The sequence below is a fragment of the Passer domesticus genome, chromosome 1 (assembly GCF_036417665.1).
Source record: "Passer domesticus isolate bPasDom1 chromosome 1, bPasDom1.hap1, whole genome shotgun sequence".
Classification (NCBI taxonomy): domain Eukaryota; kingdom Metazoa; phylum Chordata; class Aves; order Passeriformes; family Passeridae; genus Passer; species Passer domesticus.
Window position 1 is genome coordinate 160978299 of NC_087474.1, and position 24744 is coordinate 161003042.

A 24744-nucleotide genomic window follows, 5' to 3' on the forward strand; every position below is an offset into this window, starting at 1 on the left:
GGAAGAGCTTGGCCAGCCCGGGAGCTTTCCCAGAGCACATTCCAAGCCGTGGCACATCCCAGGACGCGTTATCCCGGTTTATCTGGGTCCAGGAATTACTCCAGGGGTGTCATTTGGGGTGCAAATCATTCCCGAGTTGCAAATCCCGGAGTTGTATCTCCGGAAAATCAAAGGGGGAAGTTGAGTTCCGACGCTGTCGGGCCGTGCTGTCCCTGCGTTCCACCTCTTCCAGAGCAGCTGGATGAGCAGGAATGTTCCAGATTTGGATTTCTGGTGGTCTGTGGATAAATAATTGATCCCCAGGGTCCTACCACTCCTTTTTCACTGATAAATTCCCTTGGGAAAATTAAATATCCAATGGTTTTCCAATTGTCGCGGTCAGCGGCAAAGGGAGTGGTTGGGATGGTACAGGGTGGAACAAAAGGTCTTGAGATGCCTTCAAACCCCCCCACGGAGCAGGGAAAAGGATCCTCAAAGTCCTTGGAATTGTGGTGGAAAGGGAAAGGACCCGCTCATGTCAAGGCTGGGAATTTGAAACTAAAAATGGAGAGATTGGGAAGGAATTTGGTTACGGTGACGGTCGGTGAGGGCCCAGCATGAAATTCCCAGAAAAGCTGTGGCTGCCCCATCCCTGGAAGTCTCCAAATCCAGGTTGGAGCAGCCTGGGATGAGGGAAGGTGTCACCACTCACATCCAGGTGAGCTTTAAGGTCCCTTCCCACCCAAGCCATTCCATGGTTCCATTAAATGTGATGGTTCAATGGTGTTAAATTGGGAATCGTCATTCCCAGTCTTCTCCCATTGGGAAGGAATTCCTCCCTGCGAGACCCCGGCATGGAATTCCCAGAGAAGTTGTGGCTGCCCCAGGGGGATGAGGCAGCTCTAATTAAAAACAATTTTCCCCTAATTAATGATTCCCCCTCCTTTTTTGCGCACCTTGACCTCTCCATCCTTGGAATTCCTCCCATCTCTGCATTCCCAGCCCCGGATTTTTTTCCCATCCCAGCTCTCGCAGGAGCTGGATCAGCTCCCACATTTCTGCCCAGTCCTTTATGGATTTATTTCACTGCTCAGGGATCGATCCGACGCCGGCCGGGAATCTGCTGAGCAAAGCAGGAACAAAGCTCTTCGTCATCATCAACATCCACAGGAGGATTTTTCTGTTGGATCAGCCTCGGGAAATGCTTTTCCCAACAAAAAAAAACCCTCCTCGTGTTGATGTTTCGGAGGAACCGGCCACAATTTGTAGGATAATGGGATTTTTTGGAATTTTCATGGTAATGAGGTCATTAAAGTCTCGTAGGATCATGGGAACGTCGAATGAGTTGGGTCAGGAAGGACTTTTGAAGGTCATCAAGCCTGGACTTCCACTGGACCAGGTTGCTCCCATCCCACTCCAAGCTGGATTTAAGCTGGGTTTTAAAGAGCTGGATTTAAGTTGGGTTTTAAGGAGCTGGATTTAAGCTGGGTTTTAAGGAGCCGGAATTGGGGTCACTGAGGTTAATTTGGCCTCAGAGCCACTTGGGACCTGACCCCACCCTCGGTGTCACCTCGGTGTCACTCCTGGCACCGGGGTTAACTCCATGCGCTGACCTGGCTTAGGACGAGCTTAAATTTCCCAGAGTTCCACACCTCAAATGATTTGGAATTTATTAATCACTGCATCCCAGGGGGAAAAACAGCTGAACAGACGTTTTTTGGGATCACAGAGAAACGGGATCAGATTTCTGCATCGATTCCTGGGATTTTGGTCGGAAAGGAGCAGCTCCAAGCGAAGATCGGGGGGGGAAGAAGTTGGAGGAGTTGTTTTAAATTCCTGAACCGTTCAAAAAGAGGGAAATGAAGTTCAGGCAGGATCAGCTTTACCCAGAGTTGAGGCTTCAAGTTGTCAGAGGAACAGGGATGAGGAGGAAGGGTTTGGAATTAAAAATGGAGAGGTTTCGTTTGGAATTTGGGAAGGAATTCTTCCCTGAGATGGTGCTGAGGCGCTGGAATGGAATTCCCAGGGAATTCCGTGGCTGTCTCATCCTTGGAATTGTCCAAGGCCAGGTTGGACAGGGCTTGGAGCAACCTGGGGTAGCAGAAGTTGTCCCTGCCCATGGAATTCCATGATCTTCATTCCCCTTCCAATCCATTCCACGATCCTCCCGACCATCCCATGATATTCCTGCTGGAATCTCCTCTTCACCACGGCCACCCTTGAACCTTCTCCCGGCATTGCCCGGGCAGTCACATCCCTTCTCCATCAAACCCGGATCCGACGGCTCCTCCCTCCCGGAGCTGGACTTTTCCCTCTTTTTATTTAATTGGAAAGGAGCGAGCGGCAGCCGGCGCCGATCGGCGACAGCTTCGCTTTGATGGAGGAGTTGCTTTTTCCCTGAGGCGGATTTGGGGTCGGCGCTCTGCCTTGTCAGCGCTTTTCCCTCGCCGGAATTGCCGTGGATTCAGGATGGAGCAGAGGGTTCGGGTTTCTCCCGCTGTCCTGGAATGGCTTTTTCCAGCAGGGAATGCAGGATTCGTTTCTGGATTCTTCCAAACGGCACAGCTCCCGGTGTTTGAATTGTTATGGATCAAGGCCGGGAGGTGCCGGAGCATCCGCCTGGGTCCTGAGCTCTGATTTTGCCGGACATTCCCTCCTGTCCTCAGGGGTTGATAAAAAACGGGATTTGACCCAGCTCTGTGTGGCCACATCCCAGAAATTCCCAGTGGGCAGCAGGAAAGGAGGGAATTCTGCCCCTCTGCCCTGGTGAGATCTCACCTGGAATTTTCTTTCAACTCTAGGATCCACCAGCAGGAGGATGTGGAGATGTTGGAGCAAATCCAAAGGAGGCCATGGAGATGCTCCAAGGCTTGGAGAGAGCCTGGGAGAGCTGGGAATGTCCAGCCTGGAAAAGGGAAGGATCCAGGGAAAACTCAGAGCCCCTTCCAGTGCTGGAAGGAGCTCCAGGAGAGCTGGAGAGGGACTTGGGACAAGGGATGGAGGGATAAGACACCAGGAATGGTTTTCCAGTGGAAAAGTGGAAATTTGGGTGGGATATTGGGAAGGAATTCCTGGCTGTGAGGATGCTGAGGGGCTGGGATGGAATTCCCAGAGAATCTGTGGTTGCCCCATCCCTGGAATTGTCCAAGGCCAGGAATTGGAGGAACCTGGGATAGTGGAAGGTGTCCCAGCTAATGGAAATGTGTTGGAAGAAGATGACCCTCAAAGGTCCCTTCCCACATGGAAAAATTCCATGATTTTCCATGATATTCATCATTACTGAGCCATGGTGGACCTGGAGTCACGGTACCACTTGGAATTTTGGGGAGAGGACACTCAATTTCCCAAAATCCCACGGCCAGTGGTGATTCCATGGCAAAACCACCAGAGCAGTTTTCCCATTTTCCATGGAGTAGCTGAGGATCCATCCCTCTCCCCGTCCTCATTCCATGATTTTTTCCCCATTTAGAAACTCAGTTCCGGGTTTTCCAAGCTCTGGCATCAAGGAATTGTGGTTTTCTTCCCATATTTTAAGTCAAATATTCCTGAAAAATAAGTAATAAATTAAAATCATGGGTGTAATAATTAAAGGAATATTAATGAAGTCGATAATAAATAAAATAATGGGGATAATGAATAAAATAAAGGGTGCAGTAATGAACATTAATTAATTAATCAATAATAAATAAAATAACAGGCAGGGATTTGAACAGATGAGCTTTAAAAGCTCCTTTCACCCCAACCCATTTAATAATTCCATTATTAATTTAAATTTTTATGAAGTTTTGCAGGAGGTTTTAATTAGTTTTAAGCAGGGAAAGAAGATGAGAAACAAGATGGAAAATTGGGAAATAAGATGGGAATTGTCCTTTCCTCGGAATTTTGCACTGATGGGGAGATTTGGGTTCTTGGACACGTTGGGAAATCTTGGATATTTTGGTTTGTGATTCCAAAGGGATCACCTGGGAGTGGGAAATTCGGGGAGCAGAGCCCCCCAGGTGCTGCGGAGCCGCTTCCGAGGTCTCCAAAACCTTGCTGGGAATCAGGAATTCCAATTGCTCCTCAGAAAAAACATGGAATGCTTTAGGTCAGAAGGGACCTTCAGGATCATGCTTTTCCTTCCCTGGCCTCAATATCCTTTGGGAATCCCAAATCTTCCTTGGATTGGGACAGACCAGGTGCCATTGGCCACCTTGGCCGGTTCTTTGCCCAATCCCAATTCTCCAAAGCCGGAAGTGGCTTCCAGTTTTGGTTCCGTGCCGGATCGGATCCGAGTTTTGCGGAAAGAGACGAGCCACGATTTAGGACCGACTCCCCTCCGACTGTTTTTAGTCTCTGTTCTGCAGGGAAAAGCTTAATTGTGGATTTTCCTCTCATTTCCAAGAGGAGCTGGACACGTTTTCCTCCTTTGGGGGGTTTGATCCGAGCTGGAATCCCACACCCTGAAAATCCCACTCTTTTTGTCCATCCAGAGGTTTTTAAATCCCGTTGGAAAATGAGCTGGAGCAGCTGCGGGCTCGGGGCCAGGCTGACACCTGGGAACCCCTCCAGGGATTTTTTTTCTTGCAATTTGGGCGTTTCTGAAGAGCCTCCAGGGGTTCATTCCCAGGAAAAGGCGTCGGGATGCGATCCACGTGATCCATCATTGTCTGACTCCCTGGATGTGTCAGGTTTAAGTGGCACCTTCCTTGATAAGCCTCGCTTAGCTTTTTATTCCTCCTCATCTATTTCTAGACGTTCCTTAAAAGCCTTGGAAATGCAGACGAGGATAAATCCCACATAATTTAATTCAATTCCTTTTTTTTTTAATATAAAAACCCACACAAAAGAGGAATTTTAATAAAGATGTGAATCCTAGAACATCTCAGGTACCCTCTGGATTATCCAGAGGTGACAAGTGCAGCGTTTGGGGCAATCGGAAAAATCGGTGGAATTCTCGTTTTTTTGGGATTATGACTTCTCTTAATCCTCTTTGGAATTTCTAAGCTCCATTTGCTGCTGGATTGGAGCTGGGAAGGTCAAATCCACAAATTTTGGAGTTTTTGTGGGAAATGCTGCCGGGTTTGGTGGTGTGGGTGGCAGCGCCGGTCATGCAGGAGAAGTTCATCTCCAGGTTGGTGATTCCAGTCCTTCCAATCCTTCCCATTCATTCCCTCATGGAATGTTCTTTGATCCCCAGCTCAGGACCTTCAAGTGTTTGGGGTGGACGCCGTGATCCCGGTGGATATTGGGGTGCTCCAACCTGGGCGTGTGTTTTGCAGACTTGCTGGGATTCCCTGGGAGCTGATAATCAGGGATTGGTTGGAAACCCTTCGGAAAAATTCTCTGTTTTGTGTAAATAATTCTGCGGGACTCGATGGGGGGTGGAAGAAGGAGTTGTGAGGTCGCTCTTCATCCCGCGCTCACTGCAAGCGTTGATCACGGAACCATTGCATGGTGGGGGTTGGAAGGGATCTTGGTTGAATTTCCCCTCTTTCCTTGTTCTTTTCCAGGCTGGAATGGGTGGAATGGGTGGGAATCATCGAGTCTTGGATATGGGACATAATATGGGGGTGGAAGGAAGAGTTGAGAAGTTGCTCTTCTCCATCCCACGCTTGTGTCAAATCATGGAATCATGGGTGGTTGGGGTTGGGAGGGACCTTGGTTGATGCTTCCCCTCTCTTCCTGTCTTTTCCAGGCTGGAATGGGTGGGAATCATCGAGTCTTGGACACGGGAGACTCGGTGGGGCTGGAAGGCAGAGTTGAGAAGTCGCTCTTCTCCATCCTGTGCTCACATTAAATCATGGAATCATTGGGTGGTTGTGGTTGGGAGGGACCTTGGTTGAATTTTCCCCCTCTCCCTGTTCTTTTCCAGGCTGGAATGGGTGGGAATCATCGAGCTGAATTTTCCTTCTCTCCCTGTTCTTTTCCAGGCTTTTTCCAGGAATGGGTGGAAGTCATTGAGTCTTGGAAACAGGAGACTCAGTGGGGGTGGAAGGAAGTGTTGAGAAGTTGCTCTTCTCCATCCCGTGCTCATGTCAAATCATGGAATCATTGGGTGGTTGGGGTTGAATTTTCCCCTCTCCTTGTTCTTTTCCAGGCTGGAATGGGTGGGAATCATCGAGTCTTGAATACAGGAGACTCAGTGGGGGTGGAAGGCAGAGTTGAGAAGTTGCTCTTCTCCATCCCGCGCTCGCATCAAATCATGGAATCATCGGGTGGTTGGGGTTGAATTTTCCCCCTCTCCTTGTACTTTTCCAGGCTGGAATGAGTGGGAATCATCAAGTCTTGGACAGGGGAGACTCAATGGGGATGGAAGGCAGAGTTCAGAAATCACTTTTCTCCATCCCGCGCTCGTGTCAAATCACAAAATGATGGGGTGGCTTGGGCGACCTCCCGAGACCGCTCGGTTGACGTTTCCCTTCTCTCCCTGTCCTTTCCCAGGCTGGAATGGGTGGAAATCATCGAGCCTCGGACCCGGGAGCGCATGTACGCCAACCTCATCACGGGGGAGTGCGTGTGGGACCCGCCCGCCGGGGTGCGGATCAAACGCACCAATGAGAACCAGTGGTGGGAGCTCTTCGACCCCAACACCTCCCGCTTCTACTACTACAATGCCACCACGCAGAGGACGGTGTGGCACCGTCCCCAGAACTGCGACATCATCCCGCTGGCCAAGCTGCAGACGCTGAAGCAGAACACGGAGTCGCCGCGGGCTTCCACGGAAAACAGCCCCGGCAGGAGCAGCAATGTCAGCAGGGAGGGGAGCACCAGCTCGTCCTTGGAGCAGGAGCTGGAGGGCAACGAGAAGGTGCAGGAGCAGCGCTCGAGCCGCCAGTCCAGCCAGTATTCCGTGGTGAAGGAGGAAACGGAAAGGTAAAGGTGGGATTGGGGGGCAGAAAATCGGGAATTCCCAATCCTGGTGGTCTCCAAGGGTTGGAGATTGCTGCAGGTCTTGGGTAAAGATGTTTTGTGGATGGTTCCTCCTGCTCGAGCCTTGGTGGGTCTCTAGGAAACGGAAAGGTAGAGGTGGGATTGGGGGGCAGAAAATCGGGAATTCCCAATCCTGGTGGTCTCCAAGGGTTGGAGATTGCTGCAGGTCTTGGGTAAAGATGTTTTGTGGATGGTTCCTCCTGCTCGAGCCTTGGTGGGTCTCCAGGAAACGGAAAGGTAAAGGTGGGATTGGGGGGCAGAAAATCGGGAATTCCCAGTCCTGGTGGTCTCCAAGGGTTGGAGGTTGCTTCAGGTCTTGGGTAAAGATGTTTTGTGGATGGTTCCTCCTGCTCGAGCCTTGGTGGGTCTCTACCGAGTTGGATCCTCCATAAAACAAGGGAAAAACATCAGGAAAAGCTGTTTCTCCACCTTAGGGATATTTTAGGTGTTCCCTGCGGGAAGGTTCCCTAAAGGAATAATTTCCCATCCTTTTGAAATTCGTTTTGAGGATTGGAAATTCGGGTTTAGAGCCCGGCGTGGTTTTGAATGCTTTCCCTGGATAAGATCTCCCTGAGGAGTTGGGATGATTCACGGTCCAAGCAGGGCTTGTCCCACAGGTCTGGGGAGCTCCTGGCAGGAATAATTTCCCTCGGGAAGGAGAAGGGACTCAGCATTCAGAGAAGTTCGTGTCACCTCTCCATTGTTTCATCTTTTATGGATTAAAAGCTGCAAATCACGGAATCATGGAATGGTTTGGGTTGGAAAGGAGCCTTAAAATCCATCTTTTTCCACCTCCTACACCTCCCACCATCCCAACCCGACTTGGGACAATTCCAGGGACGGAGCAGCCACAGCTTTTCTGGGAGACCTGAGGCGGATCATTAATTAATGTATTTGTCTTCTCTTAATTGATGCTTTTGACCACGTTAAGGAGCCAGCCAGGTTGAGGAGACCAATCCGAGGTGGAATTCCCGTTCCCAGCTCCTGCTGCCAGAAACTGCGGCTGGATGGGAACAGGAATTCCCGGCTTGGCAAGTGCTTTCATGTGGGACATCAGAGGCGGCCTCGGCTCCGCACCTCGGGGGAGGTTCCACCTTCCCGAGGTCCCGGGAGAGGCTCTGATGGAATCTCAGAGCCTGGGAATGGGGGGTCCTCCTGGGGCAGGGGGATTTTGGTGGGGGAGTTTGGGTTTGGGGTCTTTCACTGCTGGCGGATGTGGAATCATGGAGTCGTGGAATTACAGAATCATGGAATGGTTTGGGTTGGAAGAGGCCTGAAAGATCACGGAATTTCAGCCTTTTCCATGGGCAGGGACACCTTCCACTATCCCAGAGCGCTCCAAGCACCATCCAACCCAGCCTGGGACATTTCCAGGGATCTAGGAGCAGCCATAGCTTCTGTGGGAATTCCATCCCAGCCCCTCACCACCCTCCCAACCAGGAATTCCTTCCCAAATCCCACCTATCCCTACCCTCTGGCAGTGGGAAGCCATTCCCTGTGTCCTGTCCCTCCATCCTTTTTCCCAAATCCCTCTCCAGCTCTCCTGGAGCCCCGTTGGGCACTGGAAGGGGCTCTGAGATTTTCCTGGATCCTTCCCTTCTCCAGGCTGGACATTCCCAGCTCTCCCAGCCTGGCTCCAGAGCAGAGGGGCTCCAGCCCTTGGAGCATCTCCAGGGCCTCCTTTGGAATTGATCCAACATCTCCACATCCTCCGGATGTTGGATCCTGGAGCTGGGTGCAGAATTCCAGGTGGGATCTCACCTGAGCAGGTCAGAAGGGCAGAATTCCCCCCTTTCCTGATGGGAAATGAGCCCAGGAGATGTTGATGGAGCAGGGTCCCATTCCCAAAGCGGCGTGAGGGGTTAACAAGGATCGGGGGATGGATTTTAAATTCCCTGGGATTTGTTGCAAAAACAGGGGTGGGATCAGCAGGAAAGGATCATTCCTGAGGTGGAATCAGGAGTTTCCTGAGGAAAGGATCATTCCTGAGGTGGGATCAGTAAATTCCTGGGAAGAGGATCATTCCCAAGGTGGAATTCAGGAGTTTCCTGGGGAAAGGATCATTCCTGAGGTGGAATCAGGAATTCCCTGGGGAAAGGATCATTCCCAAAGTGGAATCAGGAATTCCCTGGGGAAAGGATCATTCCTGAGGTGGGATCAGGAGTTTCCTGGGAAGAGGATGATTCCCAAAGTGGGATCAGTAAATTCCTGGGAAGAGGATGATTCCCAAAGTGGGATCAGGAGTTTCCTAGGGAAAGGATCATTCCCGAGGTGGAATCAGGAGTTTCCTGGGGAAAGGATCATTCCTGAGGTGGGATCAGTAAATTCCTGGGAAAAGGATTATTCCCAAGGTGGGATCAGGAGTTTCCTGAGGAAAGGATCATTCCCAAAGTGGGATCAGGAGTTTCCTGGGGAAAGGATCATTCCCAAGGTGGGATCAGGAGTTTCCTAGGGAAAGGATCATTCCCGAGGTGGAATCAGGAGTTTCCTGAGGAAAGGATCATTCCCAAAGTAGGATCAGGAGTTCCCTGGGGAAAGGATCATTCCCAAAGTGGGATCAGTAAATTCCTGGGAAGAGGATGATTCCCAAAGTGGGATCAGGAGTTTCCTGGGGAAAGGATCATTCCCAAGGTGGGATCAGCAGCTCTCTGGGACGATTCCCAAATGGGATCCGATTCCCACATCAGACCCAGCACGGACACTCCAGGTCACTGATTCCTTGGTGTCCTCCACCCACACATTCCCTGTTCCCATTATGGGATGGAAATCTGCTGGATCAGCTTGGAGGAGGGCCTGATTCTGAAATAAAAATGTTTAACCCTTGGAAATCTCCTGGAAAAGAAAAGGAATTCAGCCCTGGGCTGGTTTTGACCAATGGGTGGTTGTGTGTCCTCGAATCTCCAGGAATTCCAGGTCTTGGCCTTTCCAGGGACTGGGACTGAGCAGATCCCAGGTCTTTGCAGCTTTAAAAATTCATTAAAAATTTTTAAAAATTAAATGCCACCAGAGGGAGCAAAAAATTCCTGCTGACTGGAATTCCCACCTGCATCCCTGGAGGTGACAGGGATGAGTCCTCATCGGCTCAGCCAAACCACGGCTGCATCCCACTCTTGATCCTCATACCCTGGCTGGGGAAAAAAAAAAACCTCATTCCTGCATTTTCCCCATCCCTGGAAGAGTCCAAGGCCAGGTTGGACAGAGCTTGGAGCAGCCTGGGATAGTGGAAGGTGACCCTGTGGAATTCCAGCCCCAGCTGTTCCATGATTCCATGAGATTCCGTGATTCCCAGATCTTGGTTGCGTTTCTCGGAGAAGATCCGCAGCTGGGAAGGAGCTCTGGAGGTTTCCTGGTGGAACCTCCCAGTCCAGGTTTCATCCCATGAAACCTTATTTAAATGTTTCTGGCTAAGCTCAGCTCATCTGGTTGGAAAAGGGAATTTGGGAAAAGCGGGAAAGTTTTTATTGGAATTCACACCCAGGACTTCCCTTAAAATTTAGGATTTAGGAGCCAGAGCACCTCCAGGTTTGGCTGGAGATGCTGGAGGCCTCTCCCGATCCATTCCTCACATCCATGGGGATGTTCCATCCCACCTGTGCGGGTCAGGGATGCGTCAGCCCTTGGAATCCACAGGGAATTTGCCGTTTCCAAGCACTTGTATCCGACCGGAATCACCTCACGCTTCCACGGTGAGGTGGGATTTGTCGTAATTAGCGACCGGATCCGGTTTGGGAATCAACCCTGGGATCTCAACAGCAGCTTTGTCCTGGTCGCCAGCAAAGCCTTCCCAGCGGGATTTCCCTGGAATTTTCCACGCTTGTCTTAAAATGGTGGCGGCATTTCTCCGGAGCGTGACTTGACAGCCGTGAAATCTCGGAGCGGGAACGTCGGCTGGATTTTGCGTCGGGTCGCTGGGATTTTCCGCACCGTCGGGAAGTGTCTGGGGTTATTGGCTTGAAATCCTTGGAGAAGGTGTCAGGCAGGGAAAAAGAAGCCTTTTCCATGGAAAATTCAGCTCTGCTGCTGCTTCTCTGAGGAGGAATTCCAAGTGGAAGCTTGAAGGACAAAGAAATGGATATTTGACCATCAGGAGCATTTTCCTTGGACCAAAATGCAGGAATATTGGGATGCGAGGGGTCTTCACCCAAATCCCATCTGCTGGGAAATTGTGCCCGAATTATTCCTCAGGATTCCCACTTTTTTTAGCACATCCCGGTTCCGAAGGCGCCGGGATATCGGAGATAAAACACAGCATTTAAATCTTCCTGGATGAAGTGTGGCTGAGCTGGAATATCCAAGGGTAATTCTCTCAAAATACAACCCCTGGAATGTGCCTGCTGCAGCTTTCTGGGATCAAAAACTTCCTCCCTTACAAGCAGCAGCCATTCCTGACTCCAAAAGATCCCAAAAAAGCAGATTTGTGGAACAAAAGATGCCTCAAATCTCTAAAATACCAAATTTGAGCGTCCCTGGCAAAGGGGTCGGAATTCCGTGGTCTTTGAGGTCCCTTCCAACGCTTTGGGTTGCTCCAAACTTGGCCTTGGACACTTCCAGGGATGAGGCATTGCTGGAATTCTTTTATCAGATCTCCCAGCATTCCTAAATTTATCCAAATATTTGATTTCCCCTTCATGGGAGATTTTCCTGCTCTAAAATTCCTTTGAGCTTCAACTTCCTTTCCCCTTCTCCCACACTGGGGATGCTCCAACAGTGCCGGGTCTCATCCCACCCATCCGGCTGAGTTTTCCATGGAATTCCTAAGGTCGGAAAAGACTTCCAAGATCCTCAAATCCATTTTCCAGTCTCCAATTCCTCTCCGTGATTCTTGAGTTTATTGAGACCGTGAAGCTCCCGGGGGATGGAACATTCCAAGGAAATATTTGGGGATAACCAAGCGGAAAACACATTCCCGGCATAACCCAAACAAGACCGAACTCCCCTTCCTCATTCCATCCTCAAATATTTCCCAGAAAAAAAAAAAAACAAAAATTTCTCATATCCGGCATTTCTTGCTCCGAGCTGGGATGGAAATTGGAGGCTTTTTAATGTCCTTTCCTTGAATTCCCCGCTTCCCGTTGCGAAACGCGGCCCCGGATTAGGCGGATATTTGCCTAATTCCTCCGAGCGCTTGCGTCGGCGGCCGGCCCCAAAATTCCGGTTGCGTAATTCCAAAGAAAACCATCTTTGAAGTTTGATCGGAAGCGGGGGCTGTAATTAAGAGTATGAAGGGCAGCGATTAAAGCCGAGGATTTGGAGCTGGGATTTCATTTCTATTCCTGGATTTTGTCATGGAGCTCAGCTATTTCAGGCCGTTCACTTTCCCTGATTTTCCAAAGGCTGCGGAATGGTGACGCTTCCTGTTCTAGGCAGGAGGGAATAAAAAAAAAATCTGGATTAATTGATTTTTTTTTTTAAATTTTGTTAGGGTTTTGTTGTTGTGCCAGAGATTTCCAGGATAAATTTCTGTCCGTGTTGGAGGCTGTGTAAATTGTGGTTTAGGGAAAATTAATTTTATTGATGTAAAAGCATCTTGGTTAATGGAAAATCACCTTTATTAGTGGAAAATCACCTTAATTGCTGGAAAATCACCTTAATTATTGGAAAACAACTCTTATTTGTGGAAAATGACCTTTTTTCATTGGAAAAAATTCTCTTTTTTTTTTAGATTTTTTTGAAATTTCATTTCATTCACTTATTAATGAAAAATTATCTTGATTACTGGAAAATTACCTTAATTATTGGAAAACCACCTTAATTATTGGAAAAAAGATATCTTTATTATTGGAAAAACACCTTAATTATTGGAAAATCACACTTGTTAATGAAAAATCATAGTCATTACTGGAAAACCACCTTAATTATTGGAAAACCGTCTTTATTAGTGGAAAATCACCTTAATTATTGGAAAATAACATTTATTAATGAAAAATCATCTTGATTACTGGAAAACCACCTTAATTATTGGAAAATTATCTTTATTATTGGAAAAACACCTTTTTCATTGGAAAATCACACTTATTAATGAAAAATCATCTTGATTATTGGAAAAATCACCTTAATTGCTGGAAAATCACCTTAATTAGTGGAAAATCACCTTTTTCATTGGAAAATCACACTTATTAATGAAAAATCATCTTGATTACTGGAAAATGACCTTAATTATTGGAAAACCATCTTTATTATTGGAAAATCACCCTATTAGTGGAAAATCACCTTTTTCATTGGAAAATCACACTTATTAATGAAAAATCATCTTCATTACTGGAGAAATCACCTTAATTATTGGAAAAAAATATCTTTATTATTGGAAAAACGCCTTAATTATTGGAAAATCACACTTATTAATGAAAATTCATCTTCATTACTGGAAAATCACCTTTATTCCTGGAAAACCACCTTCAAAGTGTCCCAGAATGGCTTTGGATGAATCCCTCATCCAGCCAGGGACACAATTTGATGGATAAGAACCGGATCCTCCGGCTCAGAGGGTGGTGGTTGGGGCTCATTCCCAATGTTTGGCTCCTCCCAGGCCAATCCCAGCTTCTCTCCTGATCCTTATCAATAATCTGGATATCCTTATCAATAATGGAGCCGCCCCTGGCTCCAGACAAGCTGGAGGGCAGGGCTGGAGCTCCAAGGGATTCTATGGATCGAGGACAGGTTGGGAAGAACTTCCTGAAGCTCAGCAAGGCCATGGGATGGACAAACCGGTGGTTGCTCCAGGATTCGGGAATGCTGGGAAGTGTTATCCCCAGGGCAGGTGAGGAAGGGAAGTTGGGAACACCTTGGAAGGTCCAGCAGAGATTTAAACCTCATTTGACCAAAACTGGGAAACCTTTGGGTTATCCAAAATGTGAAAAACCTGGGAGAATCCAGTGGGGAATCACCAGGATGTGTGAGGAGAAAACGAGGGAGCCGGGCTGGCTCTGAATGCAGGATTTTGGGGAGACCTCAGGACATTTTTCCAAAACCAAAGCCGGGTTTCCAAACCGGTCGGGTTTTTGGTTGGAGCTGGTTTTGCTTCCTGTGATCATCTCCGTGCGATTTTATCCGTCGTGATTTCTGGGATGCAATCCGGTGCCTGTAGCCCTTGACGCCCACTTTGGGAATTTTGTTTGGGTTGAGTTTTCCAGATTATCCCGGTTGTTCCGGCTTGGCCAAGGCCAGCTTGGGTGGGAATGTCCGGCTTGAGGACGCAAACTGGGCCAAGGTGGAGATTGCAGGAAAGATCTTAAACATGGAATGGTTTGGGTTGGAAAGATCCTCAAAACCATCCAGTTCCATGGGCAGGGCCACCTTCCACTATCCCAGGTTGCTCCAAGCCTCATCCAACCCAGCCTGGAATATTCCAGGGATGGAGCATCCACAGATCCTCCCGTGTTTCACCACCCTCATCGTAAAATTCCTCCTTTAATCCTTTTTTTTGCTTGTTAGTCAAACAAAATCCATAAGGATTTGGCTTAAAAACCTTGGAAAAACATCTGGCCAAGGGTAGGGGCCACGCTCCGTCGCATCCCTGCCCGCGGGAAGCCGGCATAGCCGGAATCTGGCGCTGCTGCTGTTTAAATATTAACCAGGAATCAGCGGGGAATCCTGCCCTCGGCTCTCCGGCCAATTCCAGAGGCTGCTAATTAACGCTGGAACCTCAGCTGGTGGTTTTTAATGATTCCCAAAAACTCAGCTCATCCCGGAAAAGCGAGCGCGGCCGGCTCGGCCATCCCCGGGAATGTGCAACCACAGCTCCGTCCTCCCGCGGATCCCTGCGGAGATTCCCTGCCCGGCTCCCCCCAGTCGGAATCTTTGGGATGGATTCGCTCATCCATCAACTCCATAAATACAGAAACCTCATCGGAGATGGACGGGAGCTCATTTGGACAGGGATAATTAACGCTGGCGGGAAATGGAACAGCGGGAGAAAGGATGGATGGAAACCAAGCTATGGCTCCGATGGATTGGAAAGATCTTGGAATCAACAACTCCAAGAAAAATCCACCAAATTCCACGCTCAGCCAAAACAAAGGATGGAGCTTGATCCTCGCACCTGGAACAGAAACCTGGGATCCAGAGGAGCGAGAATTCCATCCTGGAGGGGTGTGGACCTTGCTGATGGCAGTGGGAGGAGCTGTTGGTCTATCCCATGCAGGGAATTCCGGTGTCCGTTGGGTTTGACGATCCCGTTTTGGCCATGACCAGGTTCCAGTGGGGTTTTTAGATGGAAAAACCAAAATTCCCAGCAGACTTTCCCCAGGGATGCTGCTCTGCGGGATGGGGGTGGGAGATCCCTAGGGGAGGACCTTGAGCAGCTCCAGAACTCTCCTGGAATCATGGAATGGTTTGGGTTGGGAGGGACCTTAAAGCTCATCCAGTTCCCGGGCAGGGAACTTCCCCTGTCCCAGGTTGCTACAACCTGGCCTTGGATACTTCCAGGGATGGGATCCATCTGGATTCCGTCATGGATTTGGGGATCCATCTGGATTCCGCCATGGATGTGGGGATCCATCTGGATTCCGCTATGGATTTGGGGATCCATCTGGATTCTGCCGTGGATTTGGGGATCCATCTGGATTCCGCCATGGATGTGGGGATCCATCTGGATTCTGGCATGGATGTGGGGATCCATCTGGATTCCGCCATGGATGTGGGGATCCATCTGGATTCTGCCATGGATTTGGGGATCCGTCTGGATTCTGGCGTGGATTTGGGGATCCATCTGGATTCCGCCATGGATGTGGGGATCCATCTGGATTCCGCCATGGATTTGGGGATCCGTCTGGATTCCACCATGGATTTGGGGATCCATCTGGATTCTGGCGTGGATTTGGGGATCCATCTGGATTCTGGCATGGATCTGGGGATCCATCTGGATTCCACCATGGATTTGGGTACAGCACTGGGACCAGAGGTGGTGATGACTTTCTCTCGGGAATCCTGGAGGAGGAGGAGGAGGAGGAGGAGGAGGAGGAGGAGGAGGAGCAGGAATTCCATTCACACGCACTGGCGAGGAAAAAGGGATTAAGCAATTCCACACAGCCGTAATTCCAGGGCTAAATCCCATTAAAATCAGCTTTGACAGAAGCTTAATTTTATTGCCTCCTTGCTCCACTAAAATTTTGGAGCTTTATCCTATTAGGAAGATTTGTTTCTTTTCCCTCTTTTTTTCCTCCCGAAACCAACATCGGATCCGGATTTTATTAACGGGAGAGCCTTAATCAGGAAACATGGGGGAATTTTAGGGGTGTTTTTTTTTGGAATAAAGTTATTTCTCCAGACATTTTCTGGATAAATATTTGCTCTGTGTTTTCTAAACGGGACCGATTCCGAGCACATTCCCGCTGGGAAAGGCTGTTAAGGCAAAAATAAATATTTTCCTGTGCTCACCAGCAGCGGGGATGGATAATATTGGAAAGACAGTGATCAATACCTGGTTTTTGGGAAGTGTTGGAGGGTCTTGGCATGGATTCATGGCCTTTGGAAAAGTGTGGAGCCAAAAATACGGATCAAGAGTCGGTTTGATCCTACAGGAGTAGCTTTAAGTCCTTGAATCCCACAAAATCCTTCTTGGACTCCAAGTTTGAATTCCCAAATCATCACTGAAACCCACCAAGTCCCAAAATCAGTTTGGAAATTCCACCCCAGACTTCCAGATGGGGTTTTTCCACATGTTTTTCCAAGTGTGGTGTCTCTTGGAGTGGGTTGGTGGTGTGACCTTCTCCATCTTCTGGGAACAAGAGCTCTGCAGGCTCAGATTTTAATGAAAATGTGTTAAAAATGGGGGTTTTTTTGGGATTTTCCTCTTCCCATTGGCTCTGACAATCCGAGGTTGTTGAAGAGCGGGAGTGGCTCTCGGAAAGGGTGGGATGAAGCCAGGAGATGTTTGGGATCTGCTCAGATGTTTTAAGGGAAAATTTGGTCTTAGAAGGGTTGGACATGAACCTGGAGACTACGGCCATGGGTGGCTTGGTCATGATCCGGCCAACAACTCAAAAAACCAATGACTCCAAGCTCCAGCAGGTGCCGGGAGCAGATCCAGGACAGGTGGATCCCATCCCGATGGGATTCATCTCCATTAATCCTAGAGGAGACATTGATGTATCCAATGGTAACTCCTCGTCCACCATTCCTGTTTTCCAGCTCGTCGCCTTCCGGGGTGTTCGAGAAGGAATACGACATTTATCGGGATTACAGCGCGGAAGGACAACTCCTGCACTACAGGTAGCCGGAATTTCCATCCGGGATCGGGGTTGGGGTGGGTGGGGCAGCGAATGTCACTGATGTTTTATTCCCGAAGGATTTCCCAATCCTTCTCCTCATCCCTTCCCTTCATGTGTTGCCTTCAGGTCTTTGTGGAACTCCAAAAGTCCTCAAGGAACCCAAAAAGTCCTCACTGAACCCCAAAAGTCCTTCTTGAACCCTGCCAGGTCCATTTTGAACCCAAAATCCTCACTGAATACCCAAAATTCTCATTGGATCCCACCACATTGTTGCTGAGCCCCAAAAATCCTCATAGAACTCCCAAAATCCTCACTGAACCCCAAAAGTCCTTCTTGAACCCTACCATGTCCATTTTGGACCCCAAATACTCATTGAACACCCAAAATCCTCACTGAACCCCAAAATTCCTTCTTGAACCCTAAATCCCCACCAAACCCCAAATATCCTCATTGATCCCCAAAATTCCTTCTTGAACCCCAAATCCCCACTGAACCCCAAATATCCTGCTTTAACCCCAAAATTCCTTCTTGAACCCCAAATCCTCACTGAACCCCAAATATCCTCACTGATCCCCAAAATTCCTTCTTGAACCCCAAATCCTCACTGAACCTCAAACATCCTCATTGAACCCCAAATTCCTTTTTGAACCCCAAATCCTCACTGAACCTCAAACATCCTCATTGAACCCCAAATTCCTTTTTGAACCCCAAATCCTCACTGAACCCCAGATATCCTCATTGAACCCCAAAATTCCTTCAACCCCAAATCCCCACTGAACCCCAAATATCCTCACTGAACCCCAAAATTCCTTCTTGAACCCCAAATCCCCACTGAACCCCAAATATCCTCATTGAACCCCAAAATTCCTTCTTGAACCCCAAATCCTTACTGAACCCCAAATATCCTCATTGATCCCCAAAAAACCTTCTTGAACCCCAAATCCTCACTGAACCCCAAATATCCTCATTGAACCCCAAAATTCCTTCTTGAACCCCAAATCCTCACTGAACCCCAAGCATCCTCATTGAACCTCCAAATTCCTTCTTGAGCTCCAAAAATCCTCACTGAACCCCCAAAAATCCTTCTTGAACCCCCCCAAGTCCTTCTTGAGTCCCCCAAGTCCTCACTGAACCCCTAAAGTCCCCGTTGGACCCCACCAGGTCCTCCTCAAACCCCAAAAATCCAAGACGAGGATAAAACCGGATTTTGGGGATTTCTGGAGTCAATCCCTGCCTGGTTGCTCCGGGTTTTGATAAAACCCCAAATTCCTGGATTTTTTCAGGAGCTGGGGGTGAGTGGAGGCACCTCCAGCTCTTCCTTTGATTTCCATGTTGGAAATGGTGACCGGGAAGGACGCCATGCTCCTCATCCCTTTTCCCGGCACGTTTTCCAGCTGTTCCGAGATGGTCTCCATCACATTCCATCCCGCTTTTCCCTGGAATTCACTGCCACCAAGTGACCTCCTGGGAAGTGTCGGAATTAATTGGCACTTAAGGAAAAGAGGGAAAAAATTCCAATTTTCCAGGAGGGAGAACCAGCAGGGCGATGGGATCGGGTTTTTGTCCTCGTTGGCTGAGCGCTTTCCATGAATCCCATGAATCCATGGACAACCCAATCCCATCCATGAGCTCATTTCTATGGAAAAAAAAAATCTCAATTTTTTGGGATAAATTCCCAAATCCGTCGGGATTTGTCAGTGACGGGGACAAACGCATCAGCTGTGCCGCAGGAGATGCCTCCGTCTTCCCAATCCCATAAAAACCCACGGAGCAGCCCTGGCTGCCCTTTCCCCAGCCCCGCCGCCAGCCAAGGAGCTAATTAGCAGCTTTGCTTAATTAGCTGTGAGTGGACGTCCTTTGGTTTAACCCCGTGAGTGCCGCGAGATGGAATCGGAGCTCGTGTTGAATTCCTGTTCATGGGATTAATTGTGAGGGGGGAAATTAATCATGGAATCATGGAATGGGTTTGGGTGGGACCTCAGAGGTTGTCCAGTCCCACCCAAACCGCTCCAAGGGCAGGGACACCTTCCAGTATTCCAGGTTTCTCCAAGCCCTGTCCAACCTGGCCTGGGGCACTTCCTGGGATGGAAGAGCAGCGGTGCTCCAGGACCTTTGGACAGGGATTGGGAAGTTTTGGGTTGTCCCAGCATGGAGATGATGAATTTGGAGAAGGATGGAACCAAACCAGAGCTTCCAAGATCCATCATGGAGTGTGGTGAGGCCTCAAACGCTTCCAGTGGAGCTGCCGCAGCTCCCTCACTTCCAAACCCCATTTGTGAAACGATCCTGGACGTTCCAGGATCAGCTGGAAAATCAGGTCTGCAAGCCAAGAGCCTTCCCAGGTCTTTCCAGCCCTCTTCTCCTCGAGTCTGGCATTAATCCCAGAGGTTTTCCTCAGGAAAATGGCAGAGGGACACGGGGTTGAGTCCCACAGCTCATCCGTGGTTCTCTGGTGGGTGGTGAGACCCAGCTCGTGGTTCCTGCCTTCCTCCATCCCCTCTGGCCGGGAAAGGAGAAGCTGGAGAATTCCCAGATGTTGGGACAAAGTGTGGGATCCAGGTGGCTTGTGGAGAGAAGCCGGGTCTTGACTGAGAAATCCCGCGGGATTCAGCTGGGGATCCTCACCCACGGAGTCATCCCCACCTCGTGGTGGATCACCCCAGGAGCTGCAGCAACAGCCTCGGGAGCAAGGAAGGATTTTTCCACTTCCTTGGAGCTCCCAGCCAGCAATTCCTACGGGAGATTTTTCCAATGTAACGAAGATTAATGGGTGTCATTAAGAGGATGATGTCATGTTCCATACCCCTGGAATGTCGGGAAGCCCTGGAATCCCAAATTCTGTCATTCCCAATCCCTGCCCTTGACCCTTTCCCTCTTCATTCCCTCTGGATTTGTGGTCCCCAGAGCAGCTTTATGTCTTTGTTCCATTCAGGGAGTTGAACTCTTTGCTAATCCAAAATCAATCAATCAATCTTCCCATTGGGAAAACTGCTTGTTTATGGGAGAAATCCCAAATTTCTCTCTTCATCCTATGGCTGCATTGGCCAATTAATGGACGGAAGGTCCAAAGCTGCTCAAGCTGGAATTTCGACCAAAAATCTTCAACGTTAAGGACATTCTTCTCCCTCTCTCCTCTCGGCAGCAGGGATGGCACCAAACTTCTCCAGATCTTTGGGGAACTCATCATTCCAGGCTTTGGAGCTGGAGAAGATCCCCTGTTGTGCTCCAGCTCTTTGTGGAGAGCTGGGATGTCCCATCCATGCACAGGGAGAATCCTGGAATTCTTCTGTGTGTGTTCTAGGAGAGCAGGATGGCGGCTGCTTCACCTGCATGCGATCCTTGGCTTGGTCTTCCTCAATTTCTCCTGGACCTCCACAGCCAGGAATGTTTGAGGAGGTCTTCAGTCTCCTTGTGGTCAACAGGAATCACTTCACTGCAAAGAAATTGGGGGAATGAGGAGGGAATTGGGGTTGGCTCCCAAAAATTCCGGCACCACCTTTCGGAGCTCCACAGAACCTCACGTGGAGACACCTGAGGCGGTTTTGGAGGTGGGCTGGTGTCTGGCGGGGTTTAGGATGTGGTCATGGTCATGGGGACACCTCTGTTTTGGGAGACAGCCATAATTTGCCAAAAATTTGTAATTTTCCAGCTGTTTTCACCTCTTGGCTCCCGGAGGAGTTTTTGGATTCATCCTCCATGGTTGGAGGTTCAGTGTCCAAATGGTTCAGCGTCCAAATCCTGCCCTGGCCACGTTCAGCCCTTCTCCATCTGGATTTGTTGTCCTGGTGCCACGTGGATTCAGGGAATGGCTGTGATTTGGCAGAGTTGTGCAAATCCAGGCCCAAAATTCAGGAAAAGACTTGCAGGAGCTTTGGAGAAACCCAGGAAGGAGGTGAGGAACCACCACGCCAGATTTTGGGTGCGGTTCCGACTGCAAGTTCATATATGAGACCATTCCTGATTTTTAGAGGTCAGTCCGTTCCCTGGTTCCCTTGGAGGTGAGGAAGAGGAGCAGAACTGACACCAGTGATTCCCTGGGGAGCCATGAGATGAAAATCCCATCTTTTGGAAAAAAAGGGATGAGGGTTGATCGTTGCTCTTGGTGGTGTCAGAGTGGTGGGACCTCCTGGGCTGGGCTTTCTGCACAAACCTCATCCAACCTGGCCTTGGACACTTCCAGGATGGAGCAGCCACAGCTTTTCTGAGAATTCCATTCCAGCCCCTCACAGGGAAGAATTCCTTCCCAAAACCCCCCTAACCCTGCCCTCTGGAAGTGGGAAGCCATTCCCTGTGTCCCGCCAGGCTGGAGACACCAAGAGGAGGAAAAGTTTTGGCGTAGGGAATGTGCTCCGGGGGATGCAAAATCCACTCGGAATGGGCAAGAGCTAAAAAAAAAAATCACCATTTTTGGAATTCTTTGTCGCGCTCCCGGAGCCAGCGGGAGCAGATTCCCTATTGATCGGCTATTTTGGGAAATGTCACTTCTGGTCTCTTTGTTCTTCCCAGCTGATTCCTCAGAAGGATAAAGGCTCCTCTGTGCTCCTTTCCCAGCATTCCCTCCTCCCTCTCCAATCTGGAAAGATCTCCTCTTGTTTTCGGTGACATTTGGATTTCGGTAACGAAGCTATTTTTGGGGGATTGCTTTAATTGGGATGGGCAGCCCTGATTGGCTCCCGGGAATTTGGCGGCCGTGTCGTCCACGCCCGGCTCGGTTGTGTTGGTCTTGTGCTTCCTCCTGGTGGGTTCCTGATGGGATTGATCCCGGAGGAACTCACTGGAAATCCCCCCGGCCATCATGGATGTCCCAAACGAAGAGGACAAAGATCAGTGGGAAGGTCCACCTTGAGTTGACCTTCGGCCGAGGGACTCATCAGGAATGATCATCCAAGTTCATTTTGGCGTTTCCTCATCATCAACATTCCATAAAATCTTTCGGTTATGGATTCGTGGCCTCCAACGTCCCAGCCTGACCATCCCACCCAAACAGCTGCCGGAAAATGGCAAAAAATTCATCCTCCCGGCCCTGCTTCTCCTGGAAAAAAAGTGGGAATGGGATGGGGAGGGATGGGACGGGTCGTTATCTCCCTCTGGTCTTGATTAGCTTCCGCGGATGTTAATTAGCGCCGATGCCACCGGAGCAGCAGAACATCGGAGATGTTTCGTGGAGAGATTTGGTGTTGAGGGCTCGGAGCTGAAAGTGATCCCATAGCGCCATCCGGAGACAGAGATTGGACAATCCTGGAAAGTTTTGGAAAAATAATAGGATTTAAATTTTTTTTAAATGGTATTTTGATGGGTATAATCCTTTGGGAATATTTTAGTTGGAGAAGGGAATTGTGTGCAGAGGAGCTTCAGGAGGTCGTGGCCATCCACCAAACCCAGATTTGATGTTAACAGACTTTGGGCTTCAACATTCTCATCACTCCAAAATTCCCACAGAAAGACCAAATTGGATTTTTCCCTTCCTGGATATTCCATGGATTGTGTTGTATCTGTCAAATCATCCTGGAAAACTCGATCCTGGCACTCACCTTCTTCCCAAATATCCATTTTACTGCCTGAATTATGCAAATTTCTCCTCGCTCATTCCGGTTTTTCCAGGAATCAGCTTCAACCAATCAAAAGGCTTCCTAAAAAAATGAACTCCAAGGAGGAAGTGACGCTTCCAAAAGATGGGAAGAGGGATTGGAAGTGTGGAAGAAGGGTTGGAGAGGCCATGGCGGGGTTTTGAGAACCCCAAATCCCACAAAAACTGAGAAATTCCTGCTTGAGCAGGAATTTAAAATTCAAAATTTTAAAATGTGGAATTTAAAACTCCAATCCAAGCCCTGGGATGTTTATATATATGGAATTCCACAGAATTCCACGTCAATTTTTGGGAACGGCACCGCTTGCAGGTGACGAACAGCAAAACCTTAAGGATTTCAGGATTTCATCCTACAGCTTAATTTAATTCTAAATTAACATAAAACACGAGTTTCTGCGTGATTATAGAGGCTGGATTCCTGTCCTGAGGACCTTTTCCCAGCTGGAAAATTTCGGATGGATCACGGGAGGCTCCAGATGGAAGCCTGGACGTCTTCAGGCTCTGCTGCTCACCTTTCCCCGCTTTTTTTTCACGGAGATTTTCGTGCTGCCGGAGCGGCGCCGGGCACCATGCCAGGCACAGGGAGGGTTTTTTCCGCCGCCGGCTCATCCCTGACCTCGGAATTCCCAGCGGGATGCGCTCGGAGCAGGCGGTGCCCAGCTGGGAGGGAAGAGGGGCCGGGCTGCTTCCCTCATTCCCATCCCAGTTTAGCCCTGGAAAAGGGAATTTTAAGCTCAGGTGGAAGGCGGAGGGAGAAGATGCTCCCAAATCCCGGAGCCGGGGGAGGAAGGTGAGGAAGAGCGAGGATTTTTGGGATTTTGGGAATTTGGGATGGCACAAGGAGCTGGGATGGTGGGGGGTGCCCAGGGATCTTCTGCTTTTCCCGGAGAATCCGATGTTTGAATTATTCAAATCAGGTTTATTTTCCCTTTTCCCAGGGAGGGGAAAATCCACTTAATCCCGGTTCTAAATTTTAATTTTCACCTGCAAAGTCGAAACAACACTGGGGCAGGGGAAGAAATCTTGGAAAAATGCATGGTTTGGGTCGGTTTTGGAAATATTCATGTTTTTAAAACTCAATGCATCAAAAAAACAAATAATTCTGGTTTAAAATAATGAAATAGTATTTTAAAATAATTCTGCTTAAACCTGGCTGTGATTTATTCCCTCAGTCCCACCTTGAGTGGAGCTGCCCCTCGGCCCTGTTAAAAGCATCAGGAATGTAAAAAATCCATAATTTTGGTTATTTTCATGGGATTTTAAGGAATTTTGAGCTGTGCATGGTCAGAACTCTTGCTGGAATGAATAATGATATGCAAATGAGGGGGGGTTTGCCTGCAGGTGTGGGGTCTCTCCAGAAAAAACAACGGGAAGCAAAGGAATTCCCGGAGGAGGGATCCAGGTTTCTCCTCTCCCTCCATCACTGACTTCCCAAAGGTTGGAACAACATCGAGGAGGAGGCACTGGAGCAGGGAAGGAAATTTAGGAGAACATGGAAAAATCCTGCCCTAAACCAGATGGAAATTATGTGGGAATCACGCAAATTTCCAAAGAAATGGATTCCTTGGATAGGAGATGCGGAGGGATTTGGGAAGCGCTTTTGTCATGGAAATGTACAGAGTAGAAAAAAATCCTCCCCACGTGGAGAAAACAGCAGGGAGAACCCGGTGCCAAGCCAGAAATAACAGGAATACTTGGAATTTCTGCCGGATGCCCCTTGCCAGCATCCCTTGAATTTCTTGGAGCGGCCGCGCCACTTGTGGGCAGCGATTTCAGCCCAAAAATCGCCTTTTTGGGATTCCTTTTACCGGCAGAAAATTCCATTTATTCCGTGGGTTTTTTTGGAGCGGGGGGCACTAACCATAATCCACGGAGCTTTCTGGAATATTGCTTATTGTTATTTAATATTTGGGATTGAAAGCTCGGCCCGGGCGAGGTGATTTGACATTTTGACGGAAGCGCCGCTGCTCCGTTGGGGATTTTTCTTCGGATCCGCTGCTGCCAGATGCCGCGGGGCTGGAATATTAATGCCAGCTGCAAAGCTGGGAATTAAGCGGC

The 24744-nt window shown here is 49.0% G+C and overlaps 1 protein-coding gene across 1 annotated transcript in view; it reads left to right on the plus strand.

Moving 5' to 3' along the window:
- Positions 1-24744, plus strand: part of ARHGAP39 (Rho GTPase activating protein 39) — a 109279-nt gene that overhangs the window by 56922 nt on the left and 27613 nt on the right. Inside the window, exons 2-3 of the mRNA XM_064399650.1 lie at positions 6403-6834; positions 17020-17100. Coding sequence (XP_064255720.1) covers positions 6403-6834; positions 17020-17100 — 513 coding nt within the window. The remainder of the gene's footprint in view (positions 1-6402; positions 6835-17019; positions 17101-24744) is intronic.